The sequence below is a fragment of the Temnothorax longispinosus genome, chromosome 6 (assembly GCF_030848805.1).
Source record: "Temnothorax longispinosus isolate EJ_2023e chromosome 6, Tlon_JGU_v1, whole genome shotgun sequence".
NCBI lineage: Eukaryota > Metazoa > Arthropoda > Insecta > Hymenoptera > Formicidae > Temnothorax > Temnothorax longispinosus.
The window spans coordinates 4,851,217-4,867,815 of record NC_092363.1 but is presented as its reverse complement, the minus strand read 5'-3'; the positions used below and the strand labels follow the sequence as shown (position 1 = coordinate 4,867,815).

Below are 16,599 nucleotides of genomic sequence, written 5' to 3'. Positions count from 1 at the left end.
CCAATTCATCTCGACTGTGATTCAGCATAGAATTACGTTAGAACTTGTTATTATTGTTAAACGCGCGCGCGTGCAACGACGTGGTCGCCGTTAGGGATCGACGGTGTCACGATGGGCCGAGATCAACGTCGTCGTATCTCTTTGGGATTAAACAAAGAGAAGTCTCGGGATTAACGGACGACGAGACTAATGCGCGTTTCATTCGGAGGCGAACTTCATTGATACAACGCGCAGTTTCTCCGGATTTAGAATGAGCTTCTTGCTACATCGGGATGAAGTTCGAGGACGGTGTCACAGCCACCTCGCGTAACGTTAGCGCTACTTCAATGTTAATAGCAAAAGTTGTTTTGATTTTTGTCGTACAAGTTCCACGTCGTGCAAACCTAACACTTTTTCCCACTAGATAATGGTAAAAATTGTTCTTATTCTTTCTGAATCACAAAAGATTTTTGAAGATACACCGTTACATACTTTCCTAACGATTTCCGGGGAACTTGTGCTTTTCAAGCATTGAGTTTGTTCTGGTATCGATCCGGTTAACTAATTTAATTGCCTCAACAGTGTAAAACGTCAGCTTTAGAAAAAATCTTAACACTAATCTAAAAAAGTGCATTATTATAATGCGTCATTACATATTGCGTAGACGCACAATAATAAGGTGAAAAATTTCGGCTAAACATTTGGATGTAGCGTAACAGGAAATATACGATACGGGCTGTGTTAAAAACGTTACGCGTGACAAAGATCGTTTGTTGGTTACGATCGGTTGCGCACGTTCGCACGTAGCGAGGAGGCCGAACCGGCGGTTGCCGTAAATGGTACTTCGGGCGCAAGTTAATCGGGCTCGATGGGAAGTGTATTAGAGCCCGAGGTTGGCCTTGCACGCGCCAACAATCTCGGAGGCATTGGCCTAATGCTTCACCATGAATCGCTTGAGCCTGAGCCTGAGCCTATAAACTTTGTTTTCTTCTTGCCGATGGGACTAATGGCGAAGCGCGGCTGCGCGCGGACAGAAAAAACTGTGTGTGTGTGTGTGAAAGAGAGAGAGAGAGAGAGAGAGAGAGAGGGGGGAGGGAGAGGGAAAGAAATAGAGAGAAAGAGAAGGAAAAAAAAGAAGCTAGGTTGCGCAATCTGCATTCACGCTTCCTTCCACGAAGGTTTCGCCGCGGCATTACACGCGCGTTTATACGCAGAACGCTATGATTAGCTTATAGGCTTACGTGTCAATTAAGTCGGGCAATCGTAGAAAAATTTTAACTCTACTTGAAAAAAGAAAAGGTTTTTCTTTATCCTAGGTCTTTTGTGTAATACTAATCCACATCACGCTTGACAGTTCCGAGAATTTTTGTGTCTATTAATATTTTAACCGCCACGTATGTACGTGAGTGATGTTTGTACTTTTTTTTTTGAAAATTACAGCGTTTATATTCATCGCCTATAGATAATATTAATTTCGTGCAAACCAAGTAAAGTAAATATAAAAATAAATATGAGTACGATCTGCGTACGATTTAACTTAACGGATAAGAGTTTTAAACAAAAGTGTCTATCTTTCCAGGTACGAAATTGAAGTGTCCCTTATGCGAGAGACTATACGGCTACGAGACGAACCTGCGCGCTCACGTACGGCAACGTCACCAGGGCATCAGGGTGCCATGTCCGTACTGCTCGCGAACGTTCACCAGGAACAACACCGTCAGACGGCACATCGCGCGGGAGCACAAAGCCGAGCTCAGGCAGAAGGCCAACCAGGCCAGCTATTCGGTCTCGGACATTGTGCCCCAGTAACAATGTCTTCGGCGTCGCTGTCATCCTCGCCACCGTGGTCGCCGTCGCGGTTCGCGCGCGGTGGTGGTACCGGCGACAACGATCCCGGTGACCACCTCGCCGGAGCCGACCGCGAGACCGGATCGCGGTTAGAGCGTACGAGACGAGAGGAGAGCCTGCAGTTAGGTATACCTTCGTTTTCTTTTCGTCGTCGTCAGCGAACGCCGTCCCGGTTCCTCGTCGCGAGGGCAATTCTCTCTCCGCGTGCGCGCCTGGAATCGGTCGAAGAAATCGTAACGAGGGGCACGACCATGAAGATTCGTATACAGGACAAGAGACACGGGAAGAGACCTGGAAGAGGCACGGAACAACGATGCGCACGGCGCCTCGGACACGCTCGCGAGAAAACGCTGCGAATCACAAAGCTAGTCAATGAAAGTGCAACGGTCAAGTAAGGATTATTAACTAGGAGCTTTTTAAACGAGAGGCGCGAGAGATATAGCGGGTGAAGGTAACGAGCTGAGCGGCGAAATGGCGCATAGACACGTATATACACGCAGAGCCGTTATAGCGCAGGCGACTGCGACGAGAGAACCAATGCAAACTCAGGTAAACTTTAAATCGTGGCACAAATCAGCGCCAGGAGAGAAAGCGCTACCTTTTTATAGTCCAACATTACCATAGATATCGGATTTACTCGCCGTCGCATTTTAATCGTTAACGCCGTTAACCGGTTTACCTGTTTCTGGTACTACTTATCGCTGTTGAGAAGTCGAGCCTATAGAATCGCGACGCTCCGACGGGCGATACCTATCCGAAACGTTAACGTTACACGCGCACCAGTGCCAAAGACACGACGTTTTTTCTACTCTCGTGTAATCACACACGTCAATTTTCAGTTCCGCCTTTTCGTACACCACCGCGTACAACACGCACTTCGACTGCTATATAATAATCGCGGTGAAACCCACATATCCGAAATCGCGCCGAGACGACACCCGAGACGAAGAGTACACATCTTTTATACCGTTACGATTTTATATATAACGTTTACGAGATTAATACTGCGATTCTAGGGCGGACGACTGTCGTGCGATTATAGCCGCGGAAGTGCCGCGCAGCCGCCCGCGCAAATATATTTCTTGGCGAATGCGCGCACAATGTTATAGAAGTAAGTCGACCGAGCAATAATCACGTTCATATACCATTACACTACGTCGACACTAATTTTTCTGTAAAAAAAATAATTAAAAAGAAAATAGAAAACAAACGCATTCGCCACGGAAAGTTGTCGCGGCCGGCTGCGCCGCGCCTCGCGGCGAAACGATCACTACCACTTTGTTACCTGTTTACAATGTTTAAAATGCGGACTTTTGTCCGGAGCAATAGTCGCGTACCGTGAATATAATAGAGTATAATAGCCATCGATCACACATGTGTGGTTTTAAACAGTGCGCGCGGTTACGCGCGAAATAGTTGCTATCCCGGTTGTATGAGATGTGATCAATGCAATAGATTTATATTACACATTACCTATATGTATAGATATATAGAGATATACTCCTAGTCAGGATGGCACCCACGATATTACTTGTTACAGTATTTACACTTTATACAGATTAATCTGCCTTATGTTTTTTTTTCCGTTTTTACTTGTTCTCCCTTTCGTTTATTTTTTTTTCTTTTGCAGAAAGTTTTTAAACGGTTATATTCTCACAACGATACCCGCCTACCGTAAGTTATCAGAGACAATAGAGACGATATAGAGAAATATTTAGTATTTAAAGCGCGTCGTGCGCGAGCTGGGGGATATAATAATGCACGAGATATATAGAAGCCGAAAAGAGTTCATTTCCGTTTCTTCCTTTTATTTTCACTTTTTTATTTGTTTTTACTTTTCTCTTCCTCTTCTTTTTCTTTTCCTGTCTTTAATAACGTTCAACATGCCAAATATACGTGAGCACTCGTCGCGCACGCGCGCGCATAACTCTGCCAAAAGTATGACAGTACTACCTCATCGTTTTGCAATGCATTACACACACAGGGAACACAATAGCGATATATTATACAGTATAATAAAACCTGTACATTCCGTACAGCCGCTACTATTACTACTGCTACTACTACTACTACTACTATTACTACTACTACTTTGTCCAGTTAATGTCAGAGCAGTTCTCCTGCCATTGCCACCCTCTTGCAGGGTAACGCAAGATCGTGGATCTCGGAGTTCGTCGACCGTAGATTAATTTCAAACATGCATCGTAAATCAGAATGAATCGATCCACGCTAGTCAAGCACACATATGTTCTATCTAATCTTGTTTCTCCGCCACAATCATTCCCGTCCCGCGTGAAAGAGCTCCGGGATCCTCGATCCGCGCGCGTGATGTCTATCTGTACGTAAAATAGGCCCGTTTTCTTTCCGTTTTTCTTTCGGTCGCGAGGGCGCATTATTATGTGAAATAGCAACATGTATGTACAACTGTGAAGCCGTAGTGAGTGAGCGCGAGAGCGAGCGAGTGCGTACGCATATGTGCATGAACAGCCCGTGAATGCGCGCGCGAAAGTGATTCGCGGGTAGGAGGAAGAGCCGCAATTATGCGCCGTGGTGCATTGTCGAAATTGCGGCGCGAAATCGTCCGACGTGTCACGGACGTTGCTGGATGGTCGCGCGATGGACTGGTTGCACCGTTTTCGTCCCGGGGATGAAACGAGAGACGTGACGATAAGACAGACGAGTTCTCGATCGCCGAAAGAGATCGGCGAGATCAGCGCCGATGCGCTGGCGGACGCGAAAGAAGAAACGGTGGTGGTGGAAAGCGAAAATTATCCGAGCGTAGGTGACATCGATTGTCCCGAGGGAGCGCAAAGGGAAGTTAACCGGGGATAGGATTGATGATGCTGGACGACGGAGATTACATATAGTCATAGGGAAGTTAATTCCCGGGGGAGAAGCCGCGGGAAAAGGATATTCAAAGATGTTATGTGTCGTTTACGTATGTGATGATAGGAACATACACACACGCGCACACACGTACATACACGTACACAGAGGGAGAAAGAGAGAGTTATAGGGAGAGACATACGTACACACGTGGACAGCACACATGCTCGTGTAAATAGATACGGTCGCGTATGCCAAGTTATATAATGAATCTTTTACTTAATATATATACAAAATATATATATTGTTTTCGGCTGTTCTGCTAAGCAGAGGCAAAGGCGGGAGGGGGGAGAAGGATACCTTTAAGTGGTACAATGAATTAGCGTTAAGTTTAAGTAGAGGGATCGAGTTATCGGCAACGGAGCGGCGAAATTTGAAAGTTAGGGTAATAACGGTCAAGCGCGGAATTTCCGGGGGGGGGGGGAGTCGGTTAAACCCAGGGTTTAATTGTTTTGTCATACGTAAGAATTAGGAGTGCATACGTAGTAAAGGTATTTCACACCGACACCTCACACGAAAACACACACGTACACATATAGCGGATCGGAAGGACGAGAGAGACAATGTCGGTCGGAGGGAATTGTAGGAAGAAAAGAAAGAGGATGACACACACACGTACCGAAAAGATAAACGACGTAGAATTAAAGCGAAAATTTAGAATTAATTAGTCGTATATTATCGCGACATCGGTTTACGCGCATAAACGTTATTCGGAACGGCCGAAAATCGGCAATTTGACTCAAATCGATTTTAAATCGTTGTTAATTTCGTCGTATCGCTTTGCTCAAAAGTTAATCGCACGATTCTTGAAACGCGCTTTTGAACGAAATTACGATATTTTTGTTGTTTACTTCTTACTCTCGATTCTCCCCGATCTCGTTGACCTCGGGCCGTTCCGGGGCTCGAGGGTGAGGTTTCAGATTCGATGTTACAGTCGATTTTCGTCAAGGTACGCGCGAGAGACGAATCCGCGATCGGAAGTCGAAAGTGCGAAACGAATACGCGCGCTTCCGTCTTCGGTTTCCGTCGTACATCCGGTGTAAGAATTATATTTGGTCTATATGTATATATATGTACACGCAGAAATACACACACACACACATATACATGGAGACAGACACGTACACACGCTACACACGTACACGACACTCGCGCGACGCGCGTACGCGTTGCGCGCGTGCCACGCGCGCAAACGTACGCGTATGTATGTACCATTTATTGTATCACGGCGGTAGGATAAAATGTTGCATGTTGTTTCTATAATATGTGTTTTACGGATTGAGAATCCTTTATAGATGTCGTGTGTGACACAAGGCTTGACACGAGAGGCGAGGGAGATTCACACCGTGGCGCGCTAGCGCGCGCACGCTTTCGAGGGGCAAATGCGAACGCGATCGTGCGAGGTAGCTCATCCGAATATAATCAGAGTGAACGGGAAATTCGTGTAATTTGGATTGTCCGCGTTAAATTAGCTAATCGCTTCTAAATTGACCACGAAAGTTTCACAAAAAGGGACAAAAAGGAAAAAGTCTCGCACGTTTTCGATCTGGTTCTTTCGGCAAACGATTCGAACGTTGTTAAGGATTGTACTGATTTATGAAAATTGTCGTTAAATTAACAATAATAATTGTACTACAATGATTCGGCTGTAATATTCGAAGCTGCACGTTCGAGCACGTTCGAAACGGACGATCGTCACGGTGTGAACGGGCTTTCCGTAACGGGGAACCTTCGTTATCATTCGCGTCGCGCGGGCAGCGAGCTTCAGGACAAGATAGAGAAAAAAAAAGGAAATCACGCGGCTGCCCGCGGGAAGGGAGTGAGGGAGCAAAATTGATGTCATCACTGCACCTACACCGCGCGCAGAGAATGCACTGGCAACTACTGTACCGTTTGCTCGTATAGTATATAATAGTACTATACCGTAGTTGATAATGATTACATAGTACATGTATCACGCACGCATAAGCATATTTAAAATCGACGGAGCAAAGAAAGAAGAGAAAAAAAAAAAAAAAGCAAAAAGAGGATATGACAGAGGGAGGGGGACAAAAAGAAGACGAAGAAGTAATAGGACACACGGCGTAGCGATGTCGCAGAGCGGGACCTCGAACGTCCGGGGAACGAGCGGCTCGTTTCCCGGCCGCAACTTATAGTACAAAGTAAACGTAATGTTTAAGGGTTAAACAAACAGGACAGGCAGGATGTGTGGATTTTGTAAACTTACTATACACGCTGTAGAAAAAAAAAGAAAACAGAATTGTATAGGTAGACACACATAGGGAAAGAAGAGAGAGCAAAAAACCACAAGTGCGCCGCGCGGCCGGACGCGTCGGTGACGAGCTCGTTGTCGAGGACCGTTCCGCACGATCGGCCTCCGCTCACGAATCACGATGAACGATTTCGCCGTAACCCTTTGTATACCTCATCGACATGGGCCCGTCCCATGACATCGCGGTCGAGCTAAACGCTTTAAACGCGCGCGAACCGTTTCGCTGTGACGTCCGAAGAATCCCTGTCGTACACTCCCGAGGCGTCGCGACGACGAGACGCCGCGCCTATCTCGCGCCCCATTCCTTTATCTTATCAACAATAAGACTGATCTCTCATCGTGGCGACGTATGCGAGAACACTGCCACAGGGGCCGGGTCGGGACCTCCGCCAGCCTCGTCGCCGATCGCGTTCGAATATAACGGCCCGCGGCCCGCCGCAATAACGGATCACAATACTTCGTCACACACTAGTACAAATGCTACCTCACACACGACATACAGGGTGCGCACAGAATAAAGCTTACGAAAAATCTCTGTGTATAACACGGTAAAGCGATAATTTGCAAGATCGTCGCGTCGCGCCGCCGTCGTTGCCGTCGGTTTCATTTCGGGGGATGGAAAAGAGGAAATAAGAGGGAAGATGTGGTAGAAAAGAATAGTGGAAAAAGACTGTCAATGAACGGACAAGCCCCTCGCCTCCTTCTCCCCCTGAAAACGTCGACGCGACGCGCGGCGCGTCGCGAATACTTTTCTCTCAGGAATATGAAAACCAAGTACAAACTACAAAGTATAATAGTCGATAAGGTTCTTAATAAACATAAATCAATGAATCAAGCGATGCAATAGTCGGGTGTATAGTAGGGACTGTGTTGGTGTGTTCGTTCGTTGAAAGACCTCTTCTCTCCGATATATATATATTGCCGTGAGTCAAACGTTTGTTGATTGACCACCGCGAATTCGCGATCGCTCGCCACTGGAAATCACTCTACCGGACTTATCGCCGATTTCTCTCTCGCGATTTTCCCGCATGGCAAAACCGCCCTGCGCGCGGTACGTTACGCGTGCATTACAAATATAGCGAGTCTAACGCGCTTCTCTCGAGTTTTTCTGTACGCGAGAATCCTTCTCGCGAAAATGTTCTCGTTGCTACAATGTATATTTATTCTTCGTTTGACTCTTCTTTCTCGTCCAGCGACGTTACCATTTTCCTTTTCTTTCGTAGCAGATCGGCACATCGCCGAGCGATATTATTCTTGTTCGCCGATTTCTGTTTGGCCGGCCAAACGAGGCACGTCGCTTGTATCCCACCGAGAGTTTACGATGATTTTTTTTCTTTAATATATACGTATAGGACGTAACGTTACTTTAAAAGAAAAAGTAATAATAATAAAAGGGAATTCCGTACAACATAGACGCAAATTAGGGCTTCACTTTGCTTTCCGTTTCGCGTCGGTGGACGCGAGGATCACCGTATCAGTGTGTCAGTGGAATCCTCTCCTTCTCTGATTAACGAGCAATTACCGCACGTTTAACCTGCCGTTTTTCCTTTAACGTTTTCTGTTGTTTTTTTTTCACGACGCCATGTCGGCGGAAAAATGCGAGTTTTCTTTTGATTGTTGGACGCGAGTTGTTTACCTAGTACTCGGAGAATACCGATAGATCAGACTTCACCAACGCTTAACACGTATGTACACAGACACACGCACATATGATGATACAATATATTGATAACTGATAAGTATACGAAACCGCTTCTACCTCAGACTCCATATATTTATATATATATATCGATATATATATAGTTACGCGCATTACCTACGATTCCTCCGGTTTCTTCGTTTTCGCGAAGTATTATTTTTGTTCTCCGTTTTTTCTATCATCGCCGCATATTTACGCCGAGGTGAAGTCGTAGGTATGCCGGCATCGTAGAGTGGACAACAGACGAATGAGATTTATACGTAAATATACATATATATACATATACATATATATTTAAAGAGATGGAGAGAAATAGAGAAGGGAATATTCATATATATTATACCCATCGTGGACCTTCCACGATATCACATACCCCTCCCCCCTCTTCTATCCGAGTATAATGTAAATATATCCGTTTATATTTATTTATTTATGTTTCTATGCGCTGGACGCGTCTATGTTACACGCAATTACAAATTAATTGATAATCTATCCCTAATAATAACGAGAGAGATAAAGAGAGAGGAGAGAGAGAGAGAGAAAGAGAGAGTACACTCATTTTTCAATATAAATATATATATAAAAAAGTATATATATAAATACATATAAATAGATAGTTATATATCTAATAATTAAGGAATACTTGTTTAGATCTTAAGTGATCCCCGCGTCGTGGTCCCGCGATGCGACTGCACACTCTTCGAGAGCCGAAGCAAACTCTACCTATAGTAAAGAAAAAAAAAACGAAAACAAAAAAAAGAAGACAAAGAGGGAAAAAAATGTGGCGCTTTATGCATCCGATGGCGCGGTGCACGTCCGGCGAGCTTCTTCCGCACGCCGGAAATCGCCGCAAGGCCCGAAAAGTCACACGGCGAACGCTTCCCCGCGTGTTTCACGTTGATCTGAGCTGCGACCTCCCTTGCGATCGAGCGGCGCTGCCTTCCGAAGCTACAATATCTCGCGTTGAACCGCAAACGGCATAATCGGATTCGCCGATTAAACAGACTTACGTAAAGCCGAGCCAGATCAATGCGAATCACACTTCGATTTCCCGACACTCCTGGGTCGCGTCGGCACGATAGATTTGTCGCCAGACGACGATATCGTGTCGCCGGTAACGATCGAGGAGGGTGTCGCTCGATCTATAAATTCCTTTCTCGTTCGACTCGCGCCACGTTGCTTTTGTTCGTACCATTTTTCATCCCCACGCGCGGATGAAACCTGTCGAGAGAAGAGCTTTTTTTCCGAGGCGGGCGTGAGGCTCGCGGCGTGCGTCGCGAATACGTGGTTACCAATTTTTGTTTTAAGTTGAGAGATTAAGTTTATGTTACGTAATTATTGCTGTAAATGGGGTGGAAGAGAGAGAGAGAAAAAGAAGAGAAGAAGATAGATGCGAGGCGCCGAAATCGGGCTCGTTTATTTGCGGCACGAGCGAGGCGCGTATGGGCATAGTTGCGTTTTCGAAAATACGAAACGACACTTCGCGAGTTATTACAAACTATTTTATTTATAAGAGGCGACACAGGTACGCGTGCGTGTGAGTGTGTGTGAGTGCTGGGAGGAAAAGAGCGTGCTAGAGAAGCGATCGCTGCGAACAGAGACAAATACGAATTCGCGTAAGACGGGGAGAAATGAAAACCGATAGAATATGGGAGAAATACAGAGAGGAGAGTGTATGTGTGCGTGTGTGTTTGCGGATATGCGCGAAGGAGAAAGAGGCAAGACGCGGAAGAGTGGGATAGGGGAAGAACGCCGAAACTCTGCCATCGCAAAACGATCCCGGACGGGAAATGGGGGTTGAGAGAAATCCTTCGAGGAGGGAGTGTGTAAAAAAAAATTATAAGTTTCTTTTTTTCTTTATACTCCGAGCGCGGACGGGGTGGCAGGGATTCGTGGCTATGCCGTTGAGTGTAACTCACCCTTTTTGTTTGTATAAAAATTAATCGAAATTTAATTAGATTATTAATAACTGTTCGATTACTGTAAAACAAAAGAAAACTTTACCATTAATTATAAATTACAAAAAACTTGGAGCACCATGGATTTTTTTTTCATTCGCTAATTGACCGTTCCCTTTGTATCCTTTCCCTAAATCCACGATTGACGACAAATCATAACGGGTAATCAACAAAAACAAACGAAGTGGCATGAATTGCAAACGTTATTATTTTTACAATCGTATATGTTACATGTCGTAAAATAAATTGGATCTCAGTTAGACGACCGATTTAAAATTATATCGGACGCTCGTTCGGCCATCGCGACAAGAACTGAGTTCGGCGTGCCGGAAATTGGAGATGGCACTACGCTGGCGTCCATTATCCTCAATCCACTCACGCCTTTTACCCTAGAGAACGTAATTATAATTTTATTACAGTTACTCCGCTCATCCTGTACAAGACGTCCCCGTAAATGCCCCATCGTTTACCTTAATTCCTCATCTACAACCGCGTCGTCGTCCGCGCTTATTTTGCATGTGCCGCACGGATGGTAGCTCGTGAGTCCTGCGATTCTCATGACGCACTCCGAATAATCGACGTCCCGATAGTCCTGTCGCAAATGACGGCACTCTTCGAAATCGGGGACGTGGACCTTCGCGCCGTACTCGCGAAAGAGTCTCGTATCAAGAGTCTCCAACGCGAAGTTTATAGCTTAGCGGATAATCAAAATTAATTGTCAGTCAGTTTAAATAAATTTACGCTAAAAGGGTGGAAATAAGTTCTACAATTTACTCTTTTAATGAGGGTAAAATTTGTTTCAGCACGTGGAACGATCACGTTACCTCGATAGGTGCACATTACGTCGTCGGGATCCTGAAGGTACGCGGGATTAATTTTCGGAGGGTCGCGGATGTCGCTCGATCTTAATGTTATGCTTCCACGACTCTTCGGTTGCAAACACGTGACCAGATATATAAATCCCTCGTGCATGCTGTCATTATACGACGGAAATAGCGATCTAAACGTCTAATGAACGATTGTTAATTCTCCTCGAGCCATGTAACGATCATTAAATTGCAAATAATAATCGCTAAGAATAGAACGTTACAATCACACGTAACGAAAAATACGATTGTCCGTCGAAAAGCAACTGATTGCGATACGTTATTTTAGTCCGTTAGTAACGTTAGTTAAAGTCCAAATATATAACAGCTCGGTGTGGTTCATTCACCTCGGTCTCGAAATTTGAGATGGCCTTCAGCAATTTTTCCTCCGTGGACGCCACTCCGAAGAGGAGGAGGCCACTGTTATTAGCACGCCCGAATCCCATTACGCCGTTAGTGGCCAACCATCCTTTGACATGCAATGGAAAAAAAATAAGGTATATACGGCGAAATTACAATGTCGGACCGCATGAAGTGTGTGTCTATAGACATCGCAAGTAAATGACAGCGTCGTTATTGGCGCGTTATCGCATTTACCGGTTCCGAAGGCGAAATAATTGAACACCTCGGGTACAGTTTGCAGCTTCACGAGCGTGATACTGACTCGTTCCCGCAGATTCACGTAAACGGGCACGTTCAGATGATCGAACAAATTTCGACCTACCTCGGGCAGATCTCGCACCACGGGTATCTACAGATCGAATTTATTGTTTTACTCGAAATCGAAAAGTTTGACGGTGATATTCTTATTTATCACCTTATGGTTCTTCAATTCGCCGATTGGTCCTATGCCAGAAATCAAAAGTAACTGCGGAGTGTTGATAGTGCCCGCGCAAAGGATTATTTCCTTCCTCACGCCGATTTTCCCCACGGAGCCGTTTTTATATATTACTTTAATGCCATCGGTTTTGCTATTCTTGAAAAGTATCTACAGCGTATCGAACCAAAAAGTCAAAAATGTATATTTATGTGAACAAAATTGAAGGGCTAAGATACGAATAATTATTTTCAGTAGCATTTTTTTAATATAATTATTTTCTGGTATATTTTTATACTCTTTTGAGTGGAGTTATGTTATTGAAAAAATAGATGGCTTATCGAAGATTTTTTCTCTCTAGCGTGATATATAAAATATACTATGGAGACCTTGGCGACGAGTGTATTCATCAGGATATGTAAATTTTTGCGATTCCAAGCCTTCCGCAAATACGCGTGATGAGTACTCCATCGGGCTCCGTTCTTCGCGGTGTACATCGCTTTTCGCAACGACACGTTATCCAGCTTCAATGATTCCTCGGCCAGGACGAAGGCCTTCGTTAGATACTCTTCCTCCGGCATCGGGATAACGTTCATAATATCGGACACTTTTTGAAAGTAGGGAAGCAAGTCGGCGTGCGACCAACCCTTCGGCCATCTCTTGTAATCCTCGGGCCTCCCGAAAGAATGAACGAGATAATTAAGCTGCCCGCTTCCTCCAAGTCCTTTTCCCCTTGGCCAGTTTTGTCTCTAAACAAACGTGACCAATCAGGGAATCCGCCCCGTCGTCAAAAAAATAATTCCAAATTCGGGAATATGAATTTTCGAATTATTGATCGTTTTGTACTGCACGGAAAAAATATTTTATAAGACGCGTAGCATAATCTTTTAGATCAATACTATTACTGCTATTATGTTATTCGTCAGCGCGTAAAACGTGCCATATTTTCGTGCTTTGTGAGAGTTACGCTATGTGGGAGAAAATATCTAGAGAAATCGTTCTCGCGAAACGGAAATTCCTTCACCGAAGGATAGAGCTTTAATTACATAGCCGTGGAGCCCTCGGGACGAGAAGACTTGCGGCTCCGTTTGGTAGGCCCAATCGACCTCGGTGCCTTGCATCATCGGCGCTAAGAGCGGCATGGTCGATAGCCATCCGAAGTATCCGCCGGCCTCCACGAGCAAAACGGTCACGTTCGACATTTCCGAGAGCCGTGATGCAATCACGCAGCCAGACGTACCAGCGCCGACTTGAACCCCGCAGCAACAAAAAGCGCAATTTTTAGTCATACGTAAAACTCGTGTGGTTGTTTTTCTTTATTCACTTCGTGACACGTAGAAAAATGTTAGCGGTAATACGAAATATTGAAGATTTATTAAATTGAATTTTAAAAATATGCAAATTTAAATTAGGGATACAAAACAAGCAGCATTCGAAGGCGCGCAGTTGACAACTTTGTATCTCAAATTTCGCTTATAGAAAAAGAAAAGAGAATCGTATATCGCAATTGATATTTTCCGCCCGTTTATTCTGAAGCATCTAGGAAGCAGCTATCAATCTAGCACAATGCGATTTGCGCCAATCCTCTTTGATTAAAAATCGATGCTTCGTGTTTCGGAGCACGAAGCGGAGGAGGAAGAGTGCTGGAATCGCGACGAGCTGAGGGTGCCCCGGCCGACCCGACGAACATAAATCGGGAAGCGAACTCACCGACAATGTAGTCGTAATGCGTCTCAGGATAAACGACGACGCTGGCCGGCTCGCGAAAGTAATAATGATAGAGTAACGACGCCAGCAGGATTGCGATCGAGATCGATACGTGGCCCCACATGCCTCCTTATCGAAAATCAACAGCGAAACACGTTCGGCCGACGGTCGCCGCGCGACAATACTGAGACAAACGTGCAAGACAACGCGGAACTGCAGCGACTACACGTTCGATCCCGATATTAAATTAGTAGCTCTCCGTTCGTAATCGATACTAGTCTATAAGTCTAACTCTATAAGCGGTCCGAAGCATCGCGACAACGACCGGCAGCGCGGCATCGGGAATACGTAATTGTTATCGGGTAAAATCGTACCCGATCGGCCTGTTGCGTTAATATGTTTATTAAATATCGCATTCCTTTCTCTCCCCTCTCTCTCTCTCTCTCTCTCTTTCTCTCTCTCTAATCCCTATTTATAATTTTAATTGGCTACAATTGATATTCTTGTAACATGCGCGCGCGCACACTTTTCAATCATCCTCTCTAACAATCGGAACAATCCTATAAATGAGATATAGCAATCTATAATACCAAGTTTGTTTTAGTACTCTATTATAATATGTGTATTTGTATTCATACATTTTTCTATTTTAAGCTATTCACGAGTCTTTTTAGTTATTCCTCGTTAATATCCTCTTTTTAATTGCTAAATACAAAGGGAAAGCGTTTTCCGATTTTTAGGAAGCTTGCGTTATGACAGAAATAAATCTCTGTGAAATTAACATCTATTTTTCTGAAAACTGTTATATAATTAAAAGAATTCTCTTTCTGATACATATTCCAATTTGCCAAAGTAAATTATAAGAACAAAAAATAATGTCTTTAAATCTTTCTCAAGTAAATCTTCTACTAACAAATAAGTATTCTTTTTATTTTAAAATGTATAAAAGATCCTGGATCGCGTGAAATTTAATTGATAACGTCTTTCTTTTGCAAATTATGTTCATCGCCCATTGCAGTGATCTCTATTACCGGATGCTGACATTTGACCATCAACGAGATAATATGATTTAATTTTTCTCTTTTTTGTTACATCGATTATCTCAAACATATCTTAATATTCAATGGTAAGGATCAATCGCTCTATTATCTTTACTAACTCACGTAAAAGTCATCGATCATTTTATTTTCATCTACCGATAACTATCCTGTCCCACCATCTGTTTGCCCATTCAAGAACACCGTAGTCAACCGCGTGCCTACACTGCCCACGTGGGCCGAGTGCCGAGAGTCTCTCAAGTCTCACAACTTCTCGCAACATGCGTATAGAGACGTGTTATTTCTGTTCGTCCCGGATATATCCGGGACATGGAATTCAATTCGTGAGGAATGATTGTAAGGTAAGAGCTGCAAAATTAATCTAACATTAAATAACACGATAAACTTGTAGAGTAAAAGAGTATACGTGTATAGCGTGTATATTGATATTGAAATGAGGTTATGTTCCTCGTGTTAACATTGTAGCAATAACATTGTAAGCATCGTAGCAAAGTTAGAATATAAAAGTTTTCTTCTTGCAATTGACATTTTTCGAGTATCTCGAAGCGTGAAAAGTAAATCTCTTTTTTAAAAAATTATCCCTTTCAGTTCTTAACAATCTCAGCTAATTTTTGACGATTGTTTCTGCTTGTCGAAACGACACAACGCTACATTTTGTAAATGACATTACAGATATTCAAGTTCTGCCGCTCGAAATGTCACGCTGCCTTCAAAAAGAAGAAGAATCCCAGAAAAGTCAAATGGACCAAAGCCTACAGAAAGACCGTTGGCAAAGAATTGGCAGTGGATCCAACGTTCGAGTTCGAAAAGAGGAGGAACGTACCTGTCAAATATAATAGAGAATTATGGAACAAGACTGTACAGGCGATGAAGAAGGTGGAAACTATTAGGCAGAGGCGACAGAATCTGCACATTATGCAGCGATTACACAAGGGAAGGGAACTCGAGCAGGAGAGAGATATCAAGGAGGTACAGCGTGACTTGTCTCTCATCCGTTCGCCAGCTGCTGGCCTCAAAGAGAGGAAGAAACAGGAAGAGGTGGCCGAAGAGCAGGAACAGATGCATGTTGAGGAAGATTCCGGCAATGAACTTGAAGTCGAGGCAGTGGAAGCGAATTAAATCGTTGTATATATTTTTATATAGGTCTAAATCATCTTATTTTCGTATCCCGCAAATTATTCCCGCAGTGTTAATAACTTATTTACGACATACGTTATAATAATTCTCTCTATATATAGATACCGAAGTAAATAATTTCTGTATAGATATTTGATTTTTATTTGTGTAACAAAAGAAAGCGAAAGATTATCACTGCGAGAACACTATACAAAAATAAAAAGTAAAAATAATTTTTTTGTTTACTGTTTATTCGTTCGATCTGGTACTTTTTCAATGCCAAATAAAAAGTAATGTTAAACGATGTTTATTCTCCGAATTTTTCTCTTTTATCTGAAAATTCGTGTTTCGAAACTCTTTAAGAGATCTCTATAGATGGAGCTACTAGGACCA

General features: G+C 43.8%; 3 protein-coding genes across 6 annotated transcripts in view; 2 read left to right on the top strand and 1 right to left on the bottom strand.

Moving 5' to 3' along the window:
- The window catches only part of Chinmo (Chronologically inappropriate morphogenesis), a 54,222-nt gene extending 43,505 nt beyond the window's left edge, over window positions 1–10,717 (top strand). For all 4 annotated transcript variants that reach the window (XM_071781054.1, XM_071781052.1, XM_071781053.1 and 1 more), the window contains one exon: window positions 1,559–10,717. In XM_071781054.1, the coding sequence (XP_071637155.1) occupies window positions 1,559–1,788 (230 nt within the window). In that variant the 3' untranslated portion in view covers window positions 1,789–10,717. The remainder of the gene's footprint in view (window positions 1–1,558) is intronic.
- Window positions 10,718–10,827: 110 nt separating this feature from the next.
- On the bottom strand, window positions 10,828–14,516 carry LOC139814635 (neither inactivation nor afterpotential protein G). The gene is made up of 9 exons (XM_071781056.1): window positions 14,036–14,516; window positions 13,372–13,574; window positions 12,715–13,074; window positions 12,326–12,496; window positions 12,106–12,259; window positions 11,856–11,977; window positions 11,467–11,650; window positions 11,113–11,335; window positions 10,828–11,031 (listed from the first exon to the last, which is right to left on the bottom strand). The coding sequence occupies exons 1-9, from the start codon at window positions 14,154–14,156 to the stop codon at window positions 10,896–10,898; spliced, it is 1,674 nt and encodes a 557-aa protein (XP_071637157.1). The 5' UTR covers window positions 14,157–14,516; the 3' UTR covers window positions 10,828–10,895.
- A 758-nt stretch (window positions 14,517–15,274) lies between these two features.
- Window positions 15,275–16,439, top strand: Rpl24-like (ribosomal protein L24-like). Its single transcript, XM_071781064.1, has 2 exons — window positions 15,275–15,431; window positions 15,763–16,439. The coding sequence occupies exons 1-2, from the start codon at window positions 15,351–15,353 to the stop codon at window positions 16,207–16,209; spliced, it is 528 nt and encodes a 175-aa protein (XP_071637165.1). The 5' UTR covers window positions 15,275–15,350; the 3' UTR covers window positions 16,210–16,439.
- Window positions 16,440–16,599: the final 160 nt, after the last annotated feature.